Below are 18,629 nucleotides of genomic sequence, written 5' to 3' on the forward strand. Positions count from 1 at the left end.
GGCCAAGAAATACGACGATATCAAGAGATTATCAATATCAAGAGAAGGATATAAACGCGAAACAAGAACAAAAAAGGTACACTGAGAAAAATGTCCGATTAAATACAATCGGATAATTCAATTTACATGATAACAAACGGATATATCCGATTAAATTGTATATCCGGTGAAAAGTGTGATCGGTTTTTCAATCACATGTCATCGGTAACTGCATTTCATCGGATGTATCCGTAATTTAATCGGAAAACATAGTCGGAAAAATTAACTATCGAACACACTACTTCATTGGTTTAGCCGATGGAAACTTTTCTCAGTGCACGCTTGATCGACTCCTGAGTCATGTTAGAGAAATTTCTCCCTCTTTCTCCGAATATATTTCGAATAAGCGTATATAACATACGAGATAAAATACAGAGAGAAAATACTAATTGTTCTACGCCATAGACTTTCCATCTTTGATGTATCCCTGCCTCACTTTCTGTTGCATTCTCGAAATGTTTCCATATAAAATCAACATCCGTGCGCACCAACGCTCCAGACGATTTACACATAATAAGATATAGAGTGATAATTACGTCTTTACGAGCAGCCAAGATACTATGAAATAAAAGAAGGATAGCAGTAGCCAAATCGGCTGAAAAGTTTAAACTGGGTACAGGCGTATAACACTTTAACGATTAATAACACCAAGTCTTCGTAAATAATACTATTTAAAGCCTTAAGCTAGTGCTCCATAGGTCGCCATTTCGCGTACGACCAGTATCGATACAACGTAATTGTATATATAAATAAAATTTTTTAGTCTTTTTTCGCTTATCAATTTATCACATAATATTTAACCAATTAAATGTTAAGAGGCTTCCTCAGTCATCTTTTTACCGACACAGTCAAATTATAGTTTCTACGCTTGTAATTCTTTTTATTGGCTTTTATCCACAAAATAATACCAGGATAAATTGCGGGCCGCATAGCAGAACATTTTCATATTTAAAACGCTCAGTTCACAAGTCTAATGAAAAAGATATTGGTATTTGGAATTTTCACTTCGTAGTTTCGTACTAAATTTGAAATTGGATTTTTAAATTGCAAAATTCTTCCGCGCGATTAAAGTAGGCATAAAGACAAAACCAGGGAGGGTCGACTTTATACAATGATATTTTTCATTTTTATAATATAACGTCGACTATTAATTAAAAATAATTGAAAAAAAGTGAAAAATTCAAATACCAATATCTTTTTTATTAGACTTCTGAACTGAGCATTTTAAGTATAATAATGTTCTGCTATGCGGTCCGCAACTTATCCTGGTATTATTTTGTGCATAAACGCCAAAAACTATATTTGACTGTGTCGGTAAAAAAGATGGCTGAGGGATTCTCTTAAAGCTGTGCCGATTAAAAAACTTATTTATGCTATACTTTTTGCAAATTAAAAATAACGTATTACTATAGTAATATATATAATAACTGTACAGTTACATATCTGCATTGCTAATATTGGATTCATAATTAAGACGTTTCTTTAGAGATTTGATGAAGCACGAAACAAGATTCGATGTAATGCTGTTATGCGGTAATATCGCTTCATCCAAATGGTCTTGCGTGAATAGCAGATTTCCCAAAAGCGGGAATTTCCTGCCAATCAAGTAAAATCCTCTTTCACGTCCCGTCTCTCGGATCGGCACATAACGCGGCGTACAGCGTCTCGAAAAGGCAACGAGGCTTTGATTTACTCTCTCGTCCCTCATTCAAGACGACGTTACGGCGGCGCGTTTTCTCCTTAAATGGGCGCCCAACGTCTGAGCGACATTAGAGTTCTCGGTCAAAGCCAAAGTCACGGCGAGGGTCTCCTTGATGTTTTCGTGGGAGAACACTGCGCGCCGCGAAAGGTCGGGGGAGAAAGGAGGTTCGAGATAAATACAGCGAGATTCTCTCTTACGTCGTCTCTTTCCCTTTGTGGATCGTTCAAATAACGAGAGCGGAATCGACGATGCGCGTAATATGTGATCCCGTTGGACAACCGGACCGATACACGATCGCAGACGGATTCGATTGGAAAGGAGTCGCGACTCTGGTACGCTCGTATAGACGTGCCTATTATTTCAAGGTCGCGCTACATCGCGCATTCGCGATGCAATTCTATCTAAACACGTTCCGTAAGATCACAACGTTCGAGATCTGGGTGAGAAATTACACTTTGTTGCAAAATGTCCGGTGCGATATGTGGATTATTACATTCTTTGCTACGTTATTTAGCATCGTGGAATGCAATTCGATCGCATGGACTTACGCGTTAAATGTCCATGCGAACGGAGCGAGAAGTGTTATAACAGCTGAATCGTGAATGTTACGCGAGAACTTTCAATATAAATGAAAATTTTAAGTCAAAATACGCGAGAGAGAGAGAGAGGAGTGCTCTGTAATATCAAATACGGTTTAAAGATGCATTGAAATTAAGTCTTGTAATTGTACTAAATTATTAACGCTGGCGTATAGGCAGAAAGTACGAATGTCGCGCCGTGCGGCGAGCGGAATATAGTATATTCTGTATTTATTTCTGCGACGGGGCGCCAAGATCAGTCGATGCCGTAAAACGTTTGCATCGTTTTATGGCAAGATAAAATTTTTTATCGCTTCCTCATAATTCACAACGCGCTAGCCGCTACAATTAAATTCTTACGTTATATTTAATGCACTGTCCTCCGAATAATATTCGGTTATTCGTACTGTCAAGCATAATTTATACGAGAGCATGCGCGAAATTTCGGAGCGACCCTCGTACATGAAAATTCGATACTCTGAATTATTGAAATAGTATACCGAAATAGTATATTGAAATAGTATCAGATTGTTTCGGCGCTACACGGATAAAAAACACGGAGGGGGGGGGGAGGAGGAGGAGGGAGGGAAAAAAGAACGGGAAGAGGTATGTGCAACTGAACGCGCGAAACATTTTGCATTTATCGCATATTCGCATCGCGGCGAGCGCTGCAAGCGTGAACGCCCCCGTTCATCGTGAACTCGCCGCGGAATTCGGCATGCTTCAAAATTGCATCGCGCGGCGCATTCCGCGTTTCGATGATTTCCGCTCGACGCCGCGCGTCCGCGGCCGCGCGCCGGAGCGAACGGATCGGCGAGCGGTTTCTCGCGCGTTTTCCGCGAGACAATAAGCTCGCGGGGCAGGAGGGAGGGGAAGGGGGAACGCGGGCTGTTTCGCAATAAAAAGAATCCAGCTTACCGTTATCGTCGCCGCGCTGGAATTCCTGCCTTTTATACGCGACGTGACTTCGCGTATCGCGATACATCCGCTACGTCCGCGTCGCCGCGTAATGGGATACGCAATGCGTGCGTCTGCGAATTAGAAATGCGCTGGCACGCAAGGACTAAGGATACCGATTTCCCGCGAGATCTCGCAACGTAACAACAAAAAAGAATACCGCTATCTTGCTGATTCGATCGATTCCGATGTGGTAATAACGGTTTCATTTCCTACAGCGGATAATCCGACTGACGAATCATCGATCAGAATCTCGGTGGCGATGACTCGATACAAGGAGAGAATTTTCTCTCACAATTTATCCCGAAAGTCATGTAATTGTGGGACAACGTGGCATGTCGAAGAGAGTTTTTTGAAATTTTACCATACATTTTACCAGTACAATGTGTACTAATTGTACACTGAAAAAAATTTCTGGTTGAATATGGACGAATCAGATAATTCCTTTAGGATTTACCAGAATTCCTTTAGGATTTACCAGAATTTCTGTAGGATTACAGGAAAAAAAATTTCTGGTTGAATATGGACGAATCAGATAATTCCTTTAGGATTTACCAGAATTCCTTTAGGATTTACCAGAATTTCTGTAGGATTACAGGAATTCTGGTAAATCCTAAAGGAATTCTGGTAAATCCTAAAGGAATTATCTGATTCGTCCATATTCAACCAGAAAATTTTTTCCGTGTACGTATAATTACACCTACAGAAAAAAATTTCCGGATTCAATGCTATTACACTGAGAAAAATTTTCATCGGATAAACCAATTAGTGTGTCCGGTGGTTAATTTTTCCGATTACGTTTTTCGATTAAATTATGGGTACATTCTATGAGATTTATCCGATGAAATGCAGTTACCGATGAAATTTGATTGAAAAACCGATCAAATGTTTCATCGGATACGCAATTTAATCGGATATATCCGTTTGTTATTATGTAATTGGATCATCCGATTATATTTAATCGGACATTTTTCTCAGTGTACACTTCAATGTATCATAAAATAGGATCGACAAAGCGCCAATCGTATTTATTATAGAGAAAGGAATATTTTGATCTTAAACGAAAAATTCTAAAATCTAAAATAAACTGATAGTATGTATCGTTTTTTGTCGAATATCGTGGTGCCAACTTCGTGCGTTGTAAAGTGGAGGGAAAATTGATTCTAGACGCAAGAATATATAAACTTACATTTACATAAGTTGCTCTTGTCTCAATATAGTAAGTAAATCTTTTTTAATTTAATAGAGGAGAATAAGAATTATCGACTTAATTTTGACATTGTCTTATTTTTATGCTAAATGCGGTTGTGAGAAACATAAATGCGTCGAGAATATTTTTGTCTCGGTAACAGAAATCCTTTCTGAGGGTGTACTAGTAAAATGTACGGTAAAATTTCAATACACTCGAATAAAAGTCTTCGAAATGCCACGCTGTCCCACGATTACATAAATTTTAAAAGAAAATTCTCTCCGTGTATAAATCCATCTCTACGATTTCTCAAATAATCACCGTACGCTACTGACCTTACGCCTCAACATTATATTTCAGTTTCCATCGTTCGTTTAGATGTACAACTAAATAAAGATTTATAATACTTTATGTATCTTCCAGATATAAAAATAAGTGCGAAAGTTCTACGAAACAATTTGTGCGGCATTCGATTGATAGAATCGTTTTACTCCACGAATTCAATAGATTTTTCAGGCAGGAGTGCACATTAGACTCTATGCGAGTATCATAGAGTTAATATTTAATTTCACCCGTTATTCTATTTCTCGGGTAACGCGGGCGTTTCTACGTTGTCAAATTATCGGATCGTTGCACGCGAGGTGTCGGATTTCGAAAGATATTGTAGGAATCCGTGAGGGAAAGTTGGAAATCGTAGCTGATACGATTAAATATGTCAGCAAATAATCTCTCGTCAGAAGAGCACTCACGGTACGCGAAGTAACACTCTCTTTGAGTCGAGAAAAAGAGAAAAACCGAGAATATCGACGAGAGAGAGAGATTGTGGGTCAGCAACACTCGCCGCTACGTTCCGTTCCACTTTCTCCTTTCTTCGGTTTTCGCAGACGGAAGGTCCACGACCTCGTAACCGGTTTCGGTTGCGGTTATTATTTCAATGGAAATTGTAAAAGCGCTTGTTCGATCATGGTAGATTGCTTATTGCAAGATACCACAAAATATACGCGCGACGAGAGTAATTCCTCACTCGAAAACTATATAAAAGGATGCTGGCGTCCCTTAAGAAAAGAAAACCAATCAGTAACTGATGACATTGTATCGGTAACTTGTGGCGCTTTATTAGTTACCGATAGAACGTCATCAGCTATTGATGCAACCAAGGCCCGGCTTCATCAACGTCGCTTAACTTTAAGCTTAGCTCAATTCGTTCTTTGTCTTTTTCTAACTGTTACTCTAGAAAGAAACATGAATTAAACTAAGATTAAAGTTAAGCGACGTTTGATGAAACTAAGGTTACCAACCTTAAGGGCCTAAGTGCTTTTTCTTAAGGGAATTCTCTTTCTATACAGAAGTGATATCTACACTCTGTACGTCAAATTTCAATTTATCCAACATTAAACGACATCTTGTTTTCTAAAGAGTTTAGAGTTCTCGCGGATTACATGCTTCCCTTAAAGAGATTTGAATTTTTCCAATGTATTTGAAAAGACGCGGATGAGAAACACGCGCGACAATGATCTCCGGTCTACGGTTACACGGTCGGCCGTGCCAATTTGTAAGAACGAATGGTTAAACGCAGATCACGATAGGAAAAACATCCCGGTGCCCCGGTGGAATCTGCGTAATCGATTCTTCATGCAAATGAGAGCCGCTGCGCGCCATTACAACGCGGAGAAGCCGGACTCGCACGGGTGTACGCACTAATCGATTCTCGCGATTGGAACGAGACGAGAGAAGCGGAGCTTTGCGAGAGGGATTACTACGATTATCCGAATAATTACCCCCTGAGCTTCGGGGACGGGGCGGCAAATAAAGCCAGCCTCGATCGTCGGCTAAATTCGTATTCCATCTGCGCGTTCGGCTGCACCGGCTGACATTTGTGCGGATAATCAACATCGCGTTCCCTCGTAAGTCGGAAACTCGATAGAGTTTCAACTAGCTGTCAACTAATATCAATCGAAGCATGTAATCAAATGGCGAATAAAATTCAGCGACACAACGAACGATACAGCGTTAAGTTGTCAGGGGGGGGGGGGAGAAACAAGTTGCTTTTTACACTCAGATTTTCAATTTCGCGAAATCATTATCCCTCTCGTTACTTTTTGATATGTCAACGCTCATTCAACGCGAAGATCCGGTTAGTTTTCAATTTCGTTTAATCCGAGTCGCGTCGCTTCCGATTCATACCGATGGACGTTAATAAAAGAAGCGAATTGGCTGATCGCCACGCTCCGATAAATAGCGAATTGTTCATTTTTTTCCCCGTTTACGCGGCCATTAGATATAGTTCACTGTGGACGATTCCAGCAATGTTCCGGATGCCCGCATTATCTTCTGGAAGATCGCGAATAGTGGCCGGATGAAAATGAAATGGCACACGAGGACACAGGACTTGTATGTGTGCGTTTTAATAATGTCGATAAGTTCGGATTTCCACGTTAAAGACACGGTTAGTACACTCGTTTGTTACAACGCGAGACATTTTCGATAACGCGACGGGTGGCAACAATAAAGTACGTTCAAAGAACGTAACAGTAAAATTCGCAAAATTGCGTAAAAGGTCTTAAATATTAGTTTCGCGCATTCTTTTATCCGAAAGTGCTGCACGAAAAGGTATAAAGAATAAATTTGCGCCCTCGATATACATTTGAATATCGAAGGGAGATAACGCGAAAGGCTCGCCACTATATTCATCATTTTGCCGTACCCGCGGCCATCGAGACCGTGAAATTACCGTAAATATATCGCTTTCCGCGAGCCCTTTCGTGAGGCAAGAAGCAGCGGTGAAAAAATTAACAAGGCAATAATGAAGACTCACCGAGCGCCTTGCAGCTTGTACCGTGGAGGCAATCCCCGGCGAGCTGAATGATGGCCATGAGAATATCGCCCATCATCAGGCAGGCGACATGATGAGTCTGGCAACGCCAGTGCAGAACGTGATGAGAGGCCGGTAGTAGCCAGCCGGCCGCCAGGGTGGCGGCCAGGAAGACGGCGCTAATGATGAAGCCCACGGGATACAAGGTGAATCTGATGTCTGTCGCTTTCACCGCGGGTCTGAAAAAGTTTGAGCAGATTAGGACGCTACTTTGGACCGGTCTTTACTTAAATCTGCCTGACGTAAAAAGAACACAAATCTAAAGGTTCCACCTGGAGATTATGAAATTTAATGAGCCGACCGTGTAATTGGCGAAATACTCTCTAATAGCGAATTCGGCAGCTTGCATCAGTGCGCACTGACACGAGTGCACACTAAGGCTTGTTTACAGCCAATTCCTATATTTAAGGATCGTCTTAAATACTTTTCAAAATACTTCCTAGCCAGTAAAATGATCTGTATAGCATTCGTATGGATCATCTTTGCGGCTAAATAGCTTTTGGACACGCACTTGAGATGACCATAAATCTAAGAGTAGACTCTGACCAAGCCTTGGTGTGCACTTAGTGTGCACTGCTGCATAGCTGCCGAATTCGCTACAAGAGTCAGTGGATTACCACTGAAAACCGCAGTGGCATACTCTGTAAAAAAAGTATGTAAAATTACATACGTAATAAGTGTAGCGATTACACTATTAATAACGAAAATATATAAACGTACTTTGTACTTTTACAAAAAAAATTTTTTACTCTTTGTTGTGTAAATACTCGTTTACACATGATGAAAAATTACCAAAAATTGTAAAATTTACACAATCAATAGCAAGCAGTTTACTTATTGTATAAGATAATAATTTGACTTGCAAGGAGTGAATTTACTGACGTATGTAAATATACTATTTTAGATGGTCCCAACATTACCCACTATAATAATTGCAATTTTACATGCAATTTTTTTTACAGTGTACTTATAACCGTAAATCCGTGACTACTCATTGCTTTCAGTGATAATTCACAGATCTTTTTAGAGAGTACAGAAAAATTGTCCTGTTTCGCGATAATTCTATCGGTCTGCTTTAAATTTGAAATATTTACTCGATCCCCATCACGCGCATCGTACGATTGTATACATCAGACATCGCGGATTAATATGTGACGTACGTATTACGGGATCATTTAATTTGAGTTACTATGATATTATGTTTTATTATGTGTTCATACATTAATGGAAGCTCGAAATAAACACATAATTTATACTTGCAACAATTAGCGGCAAATTTCAAACCTAACCAATTGCAATTTATTAACCGGTTGTACGATAACAATTAATTAGCATAGGCATAAAAAGAAACGAATAATAATTTACCGTCGCAATGACGTACGTATTTTCGCCGTGAATTTCTCTTTTCTCTATTTTCCGGGTTCAAAAATTTTTTTTTATAGTGGCGGAAAGGAAGGTTAGCATACATTTAACATGCAAATTCCGGTGTCGGCCCTATCGATATTTTCCACTATCTATGGGCAAAAAGTCACGGAAGAAAAAGGCGAATTATGGTGCTATTTCTCGTTATTTCTCGCGCTGGCGGATTAATTAAATTCGGGCAGTTTTATCGGCGTCACATCGGCAATTGACCGATTGGCTTACTGCCAGCTGCGGGCAGTGAGCCAGCTATCGATCGATCGATTATAACGGAAATAATACCGCGTTATCGGCGATCGTTACGTCCGTTTTTAATTAAGATTCCTGAAAGATCCGGGCGAGCCCATTTTTCATCGCGACTAATGACATCACGACGCGACCGCATTCAGGACGGACGGATTTCCGTTTTCAGGATCGTTTACGGTGGCTTTACGCTCGCATCGATCGCTCGTACACACGCGCCGAGTGAAAGTCGCGTGGGGAAAGTACCTCCGAGATCTTGAGAGATTTAACTCGGTGCTTACTGAAAACTTTTGTCGAATAAAAATCTACGCGCGTCATAATTGTTATTTCAATAATCTCTAATAAAGCTATTGCAAAAAATAGACATATTTGCGATAACAGTATAAGACCATTTATTGAAATAAAGCTCTTTGAAAAAGATTGCGCTTTATTTCTGGACTTGTCATATAATAATAGAGGAAAGTTACGAGAAAGGCTTCTAATGTTAGATAGCGGAGTTTCTGCTGAATTAATAGGCGTCATCTGTTGGTTCCACCATGAATTTATTGCCCTTGGAGTGAAATCTCAGTTTCGTGGAAAATTGATTGTTAGATCGTGTAATCGTTGCGAAAAAAGATATGCGATTGAATGTGGAACGTTGAGAACCTGCTATCTCGTATTAGAATCCTATCTCATAATAGAGGGCTTTCCTCTATTAGATAATAACCTCCGTTTTAAAACCCACTCGTTTACATCGCGTTTCCGCGCGTGCATTCAACGCACGTATCGTCAGAGATTGATTTTATCCAATTTTGAGAAAAGTCACGATAACCGACCGACTCTATTCGCGAAGCATTCACGATGGGAAAACAAAAAATCCACCGCGTCCGACCACGTTTTGTTCCATTGATTGCCGTTCACCGAAGTAGTTGGCGAGTAAATTTTTCACGGGGAAACAAAACGCTGCGCGTCAGTTGACCCGTATGCACGCGTACAAACAATCGTGCAAATAGAATACGAACGGAGTAACTTTCTGCAAAATCGGGCGTCCTGCGTCGGGCGCAAATGCGGGGCGCTAATCGCATTTTCGACGTTACTTTACGCACCTAACGGCGATTAAACTTTTGCCATAAATTCCCCCGGCAATTTTCGCTAAATACCGGCTCGGCGACACTTCGAATCCGGGAGATAAACACGGTTCATTGGTACATCATCCCCGGTACAGCGACACGAACTACGTAGCCGGGGATCCTCGGCTGTGTGTGTGGGTGTGTGTGTGTACCACGCGACATTACGTGACACTACGTCTGTACCGAACGGAAACTCTCGGATCTTACTATCAGCGATGTCCTGCATGTCTGCCCGTCAATCCATTACGGTTCGTCCTTCGTCTTAGCGGGACGCCACGTGTCTCGCCGAATGAGATCTTCTAACCCCATCTTACGTTACGTGACGTACAGATACCGTTAATTACCTGACGTTTAGCGCATTGGATTGTTACACCGAAGAGAACTTTTCACCACTCTCGAAAAGTCAATCAGTGAATTATCGTTGAAAACTGAATAGTCACCGATTTACAGTTATAAGTGTATCACTGAAAATTGCAGCGATATACTTATCTGTATAACTGTAAATCAGTGACTATTCAGTTACACTGAAAAAAACTATTCACCACTCTCTAAAAGTCAATCAGTGGATTATTCACTGAAAACTGAATAGTCACTGCGATATACCACTGCAATTTTCAGTGATACACTTATAACTGCAAATCAGTGACTATTCACTGTTTTCAGTGATAATCGAGGGGGAAACCGCTGACCAAAATCTTGTACACCAATGCCCATTAATGCCCAGTGGGCATTACTTTATCTTATTATCTTCTTTTATCTTACTTATCTTGTTTTATTTTATTTTATCTTATTTTATCTTATTTTATCTTTATAATGCCTCAGCAAGACGTAATGCCCCAAAAATGCCCTAGTAATGCCCGGTAATGCCGCAAATCTGTACACCACAATGCCCTCAGCGGTTTCCCCCTCGGTGATAATCCACTGATTGACTTTTAGAGAGTGGTGAAAAGATTTTTCAGTGTAACAGTGGTATACTTATAACTGTAAATCAGTGACTATCGAGGGGGAAACCGCTGAGGGCATTGTGGTGTACATATTTGCGGCATTACTGGGCATTACCAGGACATTTTTTGGGCATTACGTCTTGCTGGGGCATTATAAAGATAAAATAAGATAAAATAAGGTACAGTAAGATAAAATAAGATAAAACAAGATAAATACGATAAAAGAAGATAATAAGATAAAGTAATGCCCACTGGGCATTAGTGGGCATTGGTGTACAAGATTTTGGTCAGCGGTTTCCCCCTCGGTGACTATTCACTGTTTTCAGCGATAACTCACTGATTGATTCTTAGAGTGTGCCCTAACTAATCGTGGTTCGCTAAAAATATTTTGCTGCCATAACTATACATTTCTAAAACGCAAACGGTTTGCTGTCGCACCTAACACAATAGGCAAACTATTTAACAATCACTACTAAATATTAGCTGCCCATGTTTTACAAGTGAAATTGCCACGTTCAGTTTTTAGCTACGGCAGCTACATTTTTCTTTCCGTGTTTTCTAAAAGTCAATCAGTGAATTATCACTGAAAACAGTGAATAGTCACTGATTTGCAATTATAAAAATTCTACTGAAAATTTCAGCGGTATACTTATAACTGTAAATCAGTGACTATTCACTGTTTTCAGTGATAACTCACTGATTGATTTTTAGAGTGTGCCCTAACTAGTCGTGGATCGCTAAAAATATTTTGCTGCCATAACTATAAATTTCTAAAACGCAAACGGTTTGCTGTCGCACCTAATGCAATAGGCACAGTAGCAAAATCTGTAGCCGTCACAACTAAACATTAGCCGTTCATGTTTTACAACTGAAATTTATTTGCCACGTGCAGTTTTTAGCTACGGCATCTACATATTTCTCTCCGTGTATACCTGCGAACTCGACCATCGCGGGATTATTTTTTAAAAGAAAAGTCTTCAAAAGATACGTCAAGGAAGGAGAGATCAGAATTGCTTCAATTACATGAAAATTCCGCGAAAGAACGGGACGAGAAGAAAAAAAAAGCTTGCCGCGAGTAACACAATGCCGTCTTCCTTACGCAACGCCCACGGCCGGAGGCGTTTACGCCGTTCATCGCTTCGGTGCGCGGAAACGCGGGTATCCAGTTGTGAGAACGTTTCAATGGAATCTCGGATGACGTGGGATCGCGGATACACGCGACCTAGAAAATACCTTGCGAGAAGCGATGAAAGTGAGGCGGCCCGGAACGTTTCCTCGGCGCGTCGTCCCGAGAACGAGACGCGCCCGCAGAAGCGCGCGCAGTGCCGTTTTATCCCTCGCCCCCAACCACCTAAACGTGCTACCCATCGCGCAATTAAGTCGTGCGATAAATTCAGATCGGAGTAGGCGATACTTGACGGGGGCAAAAAGTCGGATCGTGCCCGGAGTGCCTTAAAGTGGGTCGGACGACTTGACCGCCGGAACCGGCCGCGAGTCGCCTTCATTCTTCATTACGCGAGACGAATGAACGATGATCGAGCGAATAAGAAGAACAGAGGACCGTCTTTGCATAATTGAGGGATCGATATTCAACTTCCTGCGATTTACGCGTGCGCCTGCTATCGAATTATCGGCACGCTTACGGAATATATTGAATTAATAGCGCGGCGTATTACGGAAAGATATTCATATTTATTGCTGATTTAACAAAAAAAAACCAAAACTTACCTCGGCAGTTTCTTTCATTTACGGCGCATTTTATAGTATTGTAGGGGTCTTCCCGGGATTTTAGGCTGGATCACAAGTAAAACTCACCCGAAATAATAATCAGCGTTTATTAGGACACTCGAACAATTTCATGTACACGCTAATGTTACGCGACACAAGAGCCTTTAACGACTCGCTTTACTTGAGTCTCTTTGTCCGAATGTCTTCGTCGACCGACACACGGTGTATATATTTGTCGTCTTCACCGTTACCTCCCGATTATTATTAAATCACGCGACCGTCACATCGCTTTCAAAGACGAGGAACAAGGGAAAGCGATGAGTCGGGCAAATAATAAAGTATCAAAACAATATCTCACGTCGAACGGTTTCCTACAGTATATTATATTAAATCATGATAGGCTAATCGCGTTCAGGCAGGATCGGTATATGTGCACGCAGTAACGCGAATAATTTGATAAAAGAACCATAGAATCATGTTACGAAATCAAATGTCAGCTGTATTTTCCAAACTCGTGAAACGAAATGTATAAAGAATAAAGATACAGACTTTTCAAATATCCCCCCAATTTTTTATCTACTTAAACGCTCTTTCGTTTCCGTAAGTTTTATTTCAGATAACACGGCGATTGCCAGGCGACGTCGTAACGTTACTTTAAGCAGGGGGGGGGGGGGATTTCTTTTCATCATCGCTCGTTAATCGGCTTTTGTAAACGAGTGCAGCGAGACAAGAAAAACGATACGACTTGAATCGTCGCTCGCACTGACCTTTGCGGAGTATGTTCCGGGCAGGCGAACACCTTGGCGACCTGGTTGAGTTCCTTAATCCTCTCGACGCAGAACTGGCCGCTAGGTAAAACGATCCCGTTTATCTCGAGGCTGCCGTCGGGCTGCAGCGCGCCGTCTACCGCGTTGCCGACGATGGTGAAATTGTCGGATTTCGGGCAGGTGGGAAATCCGGCCACGATCTCGACGGACGACGCCTTCGGCAGCAGAGGTGGTGCGTCCGCGGTCTCCGCTAGCAACACGCAGGTATTTCTGTCGACACAAAAGAAAAGTATCTCTTACGCAGTCGCTCGTTAAAATGAGAAACGGTAGAGGCGGCCGTGAACCTTTTTCTCACTTTCTTCACGTGTTTCTCCAACGCTCCGCAGATCTCACGAATTACATTTAATAACCAACGTATTTGACGCATCTCGGACCGTGTAATCTTTTAAGTAAATATGGAAAAGTTTGAGTGATAAATTCCGTTATCAATGCCGATGCATCCCGGAAATATCGTGTCGAGTTTCATGTTCGATGGCGTCTTACCTCAAAAGATCTTCGTCCGCAATGAGTCACAAGTAGTACGGGATAGAGCTGAAATTTTTCTTCGAAGATTTTCAATTTCGAAGCTTCGAATCTTCGAAGTTTCGAATATTCGAAGTCAACTAATGTATTAACAGGATAAAAAACAATAACACATTTTGCAAAATTAATCGTTTTTCCTATAACTGTGAACTAATTAAATGCCAACTAATTAATATCATTACAAGTATAAAAAAACAAATGTTCTTTTTGTCGGACACATTCTTGTCCATTCGCTCATAAAAATACAATTAATTCGAAGGAAATAAATTTTCTATCATTAACATTTTATCTTATTAACTATTTCTTTTTACTGCCTAATACAGATGATAGATACAGATGATAAATTAGGTTGGTCTTTGAAAGCTTATATGCATTAGTTGACTTCGAATATTCGAAACTTCGAAACTTGGAAAATTCGATATTCCAAGTTTCTTCGTTTCTTCGGATACTTCGAAGCTTCGAAGTTGCGAAGCTTCGAATAATTAAGACCACTAGTACGGGAGGCTTCGCGACAAATTTTCGTGCATCTTTGTATTTCTGTTATTTTACGTGACCATTAAATTAAGCCAAAGAGATTGCAATAAACATTTTAAATTTTATTATCAACCACGTGTCTCGATGCACCATTTAATTTTTATTATAAAAACAGTGGGATATTGCCGATTGGTTAAACAGATTTTATTGGCGTACGCACGAGATAGAATTCGCAAGGGAGAACCTAGCCGGCCGCGCGCGGCATCAACATTCTCGAATAAAAACCAAACGAGTCCCGCAGACGTCAAGGTCGCTCTACGTGCGAGTCTAACGCGTTTCACTCAAACGACGCTCGGTAAATAAACAAGTAGCTACCTACGGGTGAGTTAAGGTCTTACGAAATCCGTTACTGTTTCATCAGAGAGGTAAATCGACAGCTTGAACATTTATTCCGCAACGTCCGGATAAGAGGCTAAAAAGCTATTGATACCATTAGATACGAAGCTATTTTAGATACCGTTAGTAACACGTACATACTGCATATCGAGCTATATACATACATTTATTTATTTTGTCGCATTTCAACTTCAATTACTTGTTCTATCGATTTTCTAGTCGATATACTAATTGTCTCAGCTTGGACTTTATGCGCTTCCAAATAAAAATTGAATATTATAAATGTTCTATCGTGAATCGATTTTATTTACCTTCATACACATATTTGTTTGTCACATTTCAACTTCGATTACTTGCCTTTTCGACTTTTGAGTCGATATATTAAAGTAATTATCTGAGCTTGGACTTTATGCGCTTCCAAATAAAAATTGAATATTAAAAATTTTCTATCGTGAATCGGTTTTATTTACCCTCGTGCACATATTTATTTGTCACATTTCAACTTCAACTACTCGTTTTATCGATTTTTGAATCGATATACTAATTATCTCAGCTTGGACTTTATGCGCTTCCAAATAAAAATTCAATATTACAAATTTTCTATCGTGAATCGGTTTTATTTACCTTCGTACGCATATTTATTTGTCACATTTCAACTACTTGTTTTATCGATTATGTGAGTCGTCACATTAATTATCTCAGCTTGGACTTTATGCTTTTTCAAATAAAAATTGAATTTTATAAATTTGCTCTCGGATATCGGTTTTAATTACAGTCGGGACATTTTATGTCGAATTTTATTGGGATCAATTTGCATTAGTTAATTCTCTTAGCTTCTGAGCTCCAGAATAACGTTCGAGTTGATTTCAATTTCTTGCAACTTTTGGAAATAAGCAAAGGAATCTCGATCGACATCAAAACCGCTAATTAACGTTCATTTGATATCTAATCTTTTTGAGTTAAACCTACATTTGCATTCTTCAAATTTTCCTGCTCCGAGAGAAAGAGAGAGACAGAGAGTGGTTGGAAATAGAATAATAAATAGAACCAGTAAAACTTCCATCCACTTATTAACGTTTGTAATTGTGAAGCTTGTCGCGCTACATCGTGACAAAAGTGACTCCCGAGTGACTCTTTCTCGAAAGCGCTAGGAGCAAAAGAACAGTCGTAAGAAACTCGGATCTTTACGGGTGCGACCGGTTGACGGTGTCCCCGACCTAACCTAATTTTCCCGTCTGTCCCCCCGGATCGACCGGCAAAGTTACGGCCGGTCAGGCAACTTACCCGTGTTCGTGGAAGCTGGCGTTTTCGCCGCAGCAGCGTCGCACTTGCGGCCTCATGGTCGCGGCGGCGTGATTGCCCGCCAATTTCTTCGGCATGCACACAAGCAGGGCGTTGGAATCGGCGCAGTACTGGCTGGGGAGAAAGGACTTCGAGTCCTCTTTGGAGCTGCGGAGCTCGAGCACCGCGTTCCCGTTCTCGATCAGGATGACCGGGGTGGCCTTCCGGTTGGGCCAGACGATCAGCTCCGACTGGTCGCCGCACCCCGGCCGTCGGCCGTCGACGACGCGCCAGTGGGTGGGCAGCTCTTCCTGCCAGTTGTTCGTCGTTATGTTATAAATCAACGGCTTCCATTTGTTCGGAGTCGGCTCGCAGCGCGGCGGCTCGACGCCGTCCAGCAGCAGCAGCTCCTCGTCGTGCCGGCAGCACTTGAGGACGATCGTCTCTTCCGACCTGGCCAGCTCGCTCGGCTCCGACACGACGGCCGTCGCGATCGCCGCGACGAGCGCGAGAGCGCAACGCGCGTACGCCCGCATGACTCCTCGATATCACTTCCCGCGGCCGTGATTCCACTGACCGTCGTCGAGGGCAGCGCGCCACCAACTGTCGCAAACTTCACCCCGGTCTTTTCGAGTCTTCGACAGTCGGAGCAAATTTAGCAAACGCGTGCGTGTTGGAAGAATTCGCGCGCGCACTCGGATCGATCAGATCGATGTCGTCTCGCGACGCGAACGCACGCGCGATCGAGGGCGAAGAGTGTCGAGACGCGGTATGCGATTCGGTGTCGATTAAGAAAAGACACACGGACGCGTAGACGCGAGTTGCTGGCCGCGTTCACTGGGCGCTCGCCGGACGTGACTCTCCCGTACGGAGGCTCCGGCGTTACTGACGCGACCACGCGGCCCGACTCCGAGAGCCCACCGGCGGCAGCGTGGCTCCGGCGTGCGCGCGCAGCCGCGCGCCACGCTCCCGCCCTTGCGCGACCTTATTCAACCACCGCGCGCGCCGCGCGGCCGGCTTCCTCCTTTCCTCGGCGGCGACCTTCGCCCGCGTCGCCTCGCTCCGACGAGGGCGAGAATCCGCGACCACGTGTCCGCGCCCCCCGCCACCACCGGAAATGCAACGGTAACGCGCGTGACGCTGTCCCGTTTGCGACGACCTGTATTACGACCGAGCGTCGCACGCGCCCCGAGGGCGGCAGGGCGGGAGGGCGACTGTTCGTTGAATCACCCGTTGACTTGATCGAAATCCTTTTAGCGCGGGATAAAGCGCGCTCCGTTTTATCGTATGTTTGGCGATTCCGCTGCGGGAAAAAACTAACCGTTTCGATAGCCCCGGCTGATATACGCGGCTTACCGCGCGGAGGGAAGTTTCTCTTCGAATTTATCCTGAAAATCGTGTAGTCGCGGGACAACGTGGCTTTTTCAAGAACTTTGTGAGAGTTTTTGGAAATTTTACCGCACCCTCTACTGGTAGTTGTACTTGGTACACATTTTACTAGTGTAGTGTCTGGTAAAATTTCAAATACACTCTCGTACAGTTCTCTTCCCAGGTGCCACGTTGTCGCGCGAGATTACATAATTTGCAGGGTAAATTTAAAAAAAAACAATTCACTCCGTGCGGCAAAGCGATATTTTCCTCGCGTGTAAATAGCGAGTATAACCGCGGTTGAGAAGTTATAATAATGTAGACGAAAGATTGGAATGTCGTCTCGTTTCAAGGAAACGTTGGGTAACGAGCGGTATGTTCACCGCTCGTCAATATTATTGTTTCTTTCGTGACGAGAGCGATCGTACTTTTCGGAGCTGTTCTCCGTTAGGCGAAATCACGAAATATTTCCCCTCGACAACGGGAACTAACCGACACAGCCGATTGGCCCGGTAGAGAGAATGTCGGCTCTCGGAACAGATTCTCACACACACACACACACACACACACACACACACACACACACACACACACACACACACAACAAAGATTCAGAGTCTCACGGAAGAGCCTCGCTGAGACGTGAATCGACGTAGAATCGACCGGCTAGTGACAGAGCATCGCGCCTTTAAATTAGGGCTCGGATTTTATTCCGTTTTTTGAATAAACGTTTAAACGTGAAACGTTTATCCGTTTACATTTTCTTCCAGAAAAACGTTTACACGTTTAAACGTTTACTAAACGTTTAATAAACGTTTAATAAACGTTTAATATACGTGTAAACGTTTAATAAACTTAAATAATAATAATAATAATAATAATAATAAACGTTTACACGTATATTAGAGCCTAGTAAACGTTTAAACGTTTAAACGTTTGTTAAGTAAAAACACGTGTATTCGGAAAAACGTTTCTACACGG

General features: G+C 42.2%; 1 protein-coding gene across 1 annotated transcript in view; it reads right to left on the reverse strand.

Moving 5' to 3' along the window:
* Positions 1-17,190, reverse strand: part of LOC105562109 (probable G-protein coupled receptor Mth-like 1) — a 204,284-nt gene extending 187,094 nt beyond the window's left edge. Inside the window, exons 1-3 of the mRNA XM_012012658.1 lie at positions 16,284-17,190; positions 13,548-13,817; positions 7,281-7,516 (exon numbers count right to left, since the gene is read on the reverse strand). Coding sequence (XP_011868048.1) covers positions 7,281-7,516; positions 13,548-13,817; positions 16,284-16,816 — 1,039 coding nt within the window. The 5' untranslated portion in view covers positions 16,817-17,190. The remainder of the gene's footprint in view (positions 1-7,280; positions 7,517-13,547; positions 13,818-16,283) is intronic.
* Between the last annotated feature and the right edge of the window lie 1,439 nt (positions 17,191-18,629).

The sequence above is a fragment of the Vollenhovia emeryi genome, unplaced genomic scaffold, assembly GCF_000949405.1.
Source record: "Vollenhovia emeryi isolate VEMERY1.0 unplaced genomic scaffold, V.emery_V1.0 DF939195.1, whole genome shotgun sequence".
Classification (NCBI taxonomy): Eukaryota; Metazoa; Arthropoda; class Insecta; order Hymenoptera; family Formicidae; genus Vollenhovia; species Vollenhovia emeryi.